The sequence below is a fragment of the Carlito syrichta genome, unplaced genomic scaffold (assembly GCF_000164805.1).
Source record: "Carlito syrichta isolate Samal-C Ts95f unplaced genomic scaffold, Tarsius_syrichta-2.0.1 Scaffold311911, whole genome shotgun sequence".
NCBI classification, from domain to species: domain Eukaryota; kingdom Metazoa; phylum Chordata; class Mammalia; order Primates; family Tarsiidae; genus Carlito; species Carlito syrichta.
The window spans coordinates 300,026-302,758 of record NW_007256007.1 but is presented as its reverse complement, the minus strand read 5'-3'; the positions used below and the strand labels follow the sequence as shown (position 1 = coordinate 302,758).

At 47.1% G+C, this 2,733-nt stretch overlaps 1 protein-coding gene across 1 annotated transcript in view; it reads right to left on the bottom strand.

Moving 5' to 3' along the window:
• Positions 1-312: 312 nt before the first annotated feature.
• The window catches only part of GCN1 (GCN1, eIF2 alpha kinase activator homolog), a 71,152-nt gene continuing 68,731 nt past the window's right edge, over positions 313-2,733 (bottom strand). Inside the window, exons 57-58 of the mRNA XM_008069299.1 lie at positions 1,555-1,773; positions 313-1,019 (exon numbers count right to left, since the gene is read on the bottom strand). Of these exons, the coding sequence (XP_008067490.1) occupies positions 894-1,019; positions 1,555-1,773 (345 nt within the window). The 3' untranslated portion in view covers positions 313-893. The remainder of the gene's footprint in view (positions 1,020-1,554; positions 1,774-2,733) is intronic.

The following is a 2,733-nucleotide window of genomic DNA, read 5'->3' as shown; positions in this document are numbered from 1 at the left end:
ACAGCACAACCTTATCTCTAGAAAAAATTTCAAAATTAACCAGGCATGGTAGCACACACCTGTACTTCCAGCTATTCAGGAGGCTGAGGCAGGAGGATTACTTGCGCCCAGGAATTCGAGGTTACAGTGACATCCTGGGCATGAGACCCTGTCTCTATTTTTTAAAAAAAGACTTTTGAAAGCAGGGAGAAGGATGCCCAGAAACCAGAGAACTGTGAATACTTACAAAAACAGTTGCAAACCTTTCCTTATTCCTGATGCAGGAAGATTCTGTTTAATAGATGTTTGGAAATTTTTAAAAATCTGCTTATATCAAGATTAAATCAAAGCCTTTATTAAACATTACTCCTTCAAACAGCCTGCATGTAAACCTATAGCCCTCCCCAGACTCGGGAACTGCCAGAGCTGGGTGTCAATTTCATCTCACAGGTCAGATCCAATCAGACATCACAATATTGAAAATCAAGCCAAGACACACCACACTGGGTAGACATCCACTGTTCTGTGCCCCACTCAGGATCTAGGCAAAAGGTTGGTAGCGCTGGCTCTCAAACTAGAGCTCAAGCACAGGAGAAGAGGAACCTGCAGTTTGACTCTGCTTATTCCAGACCTAGACATGTTAACTGGACAAGCAGCTCCTGGGCTGCCATTCGCTGAGGCTGATGTGTGTGCTTTTCCTTCTCTTCTCCAAAGGAAAAGGTGAAAGATGGAGGAGGCAATTTTCAGTTGTGTGTGGGTTTGATTTAAGGCTTTGGCTGTGGTCTGTTGATATATTAAAATACTTTCTGGGAACGCCATCTCCTAAGCTCCCCCATCGGAACAAACGCATTTTCAAAAATGAAAACATTGAACAAAGATGTGGAGCTGCAATGCTGCTGCAGGGCTCAGGCCTCTCATGTCAGGATGGTGTCATCCACCTGCTCCGTGGAGTCGGCCTGGCTGGCTAGCTTCTTCAGGGACCTCCGGTTAACCTCATTCAGCACCTCCAAACTGGCCACATCCAGGATCTTGGTGAGGGACTGTGGGGAAGAATGGATGTGAGGAGACATAGTTGGAAAACATAGCTTCAGGTTTCTCATAAAGATAAAAATGAATGTTAACCCCAAAACTAGAACCACAAGGTGGAATTTGGCAAAATAAGAGAATCCGATGGATCCAGGAAAAGTCCAGAAAAATACTCATCATGCTTTCATGAACAAGGTAGTGGAGGTTGTAGTTTTCATTGCTTTAAAGGCTACTGGGGGCAGGGGACTGAATTAATAGGGTTCTGGGTTTCAGGGGAGCTCTACTGGGATCTGCTATGTATGTCTGGAAGTCATGTAAAATTGTATATGAAGAAAGGGCTCTGCTGTGAAAGAAGTCTGAAAACCATGGGAAGTGTGTTTCCAGGCTCTAGGCCCATCACCTGAATCTCCATCTGTTCCTGAAAGCTAACATATACATGATGGTAGAGAAAAGTATGAGGCTTAAATACTGTCATATAGAAGAAAAGCTGCAAGACAAATGCCCACAGCATGCCTTTGGAAGGCACCCCAAGCAACCCCAGGTTCCTACCTGAAACACCTCTTCGCCCTGCCTCATCTTGAGGAGGTTGACAATAGCCTGGTCACTATAGGCCCTGACGACAGTGTTCTTATCCTTGGTGTTGTCAAGAAGAGCCTTCAGGATGGGCTTGATGGCCTGCGGGTCCAGGGGAGGCAGTGGGTCCTTATTTGCCCACCAGATCATTTTCTCAGATACCAGCCTGATGTCACTGGATGGGTTCTGTAGACACTATGAAGAATATCACAGACAGGCTTTTGAACAGGCACATCCAGCCTATTTCTTGAAGAAGCTCAAACTGCCAGCTCTCACACTCTCCCTTCAACATGGACACTGACGCCACTGCTCCGTACTAGCGTGATGTAGCCCTGGCTACCTCCCTGTCACATCTTGTGCCACTCTCCTCTTGCTCACTATCAGCCCACACAGGTTTTTACTTCCTCAAATATGCCAGGCTCCTTCTGGCCTTGGGCCTCTGCACTGGCTGATCCCACTGCCTGGGTTGTGCTTGCCCCTGTTTCTTCACTCAGCTGGTTCCTTCTCATCCTTCAGGTCTTAACTCAAATGTCATCCTTCAGAGGTCCCCCCTGACAACTCTATATCAGGGTCCTCCCCACAGGCTTCAGGGATCTTGTCTGCTTTGTTCATCTCTACACTTTCGGCATAGTGCTGAATGAATGAGGGCAGGCTGATGCCATCACACACGGGCCCAATCTAATTGGGCCCCCAGAAATTCTCAGTGGGTTCTGAGTATTGCAAGGTGGAGACAGGCACTCTTTGGGACCTCATTACTCACAGTGAGGTCCATGCACCAGCAGCACTAATACCATCCAGGAGCTGGCTATAGTGTCTCAGGCATGGCCCCATCTCATTAAAATGCAGAATCTGGTTTTGATTTCTGTGCACGTTAATGTCTGAGAAACATGCTGTATTACCCAGCCCCTGCTGTCAGAGTCCTCAGCTTTCCTAATTAGGGCCTGGCACCCAACATAAATATCACACAAATAAGTGCTGGGCCAACTATTTTACAAAACCAGGGTGCCTAGAAAGAATGTTTAAAAATAGTGGTTCTTGGGAGGCTGAGGTGGGTGGATTGCCTGAGCCTGCGGGTTCGAGACCTGCCTGGGCAACTTGGCGAGACCTCATCTCTACAATAAATTAAAAAATTAGCCGGGTGTGGTAGCGTGTGCC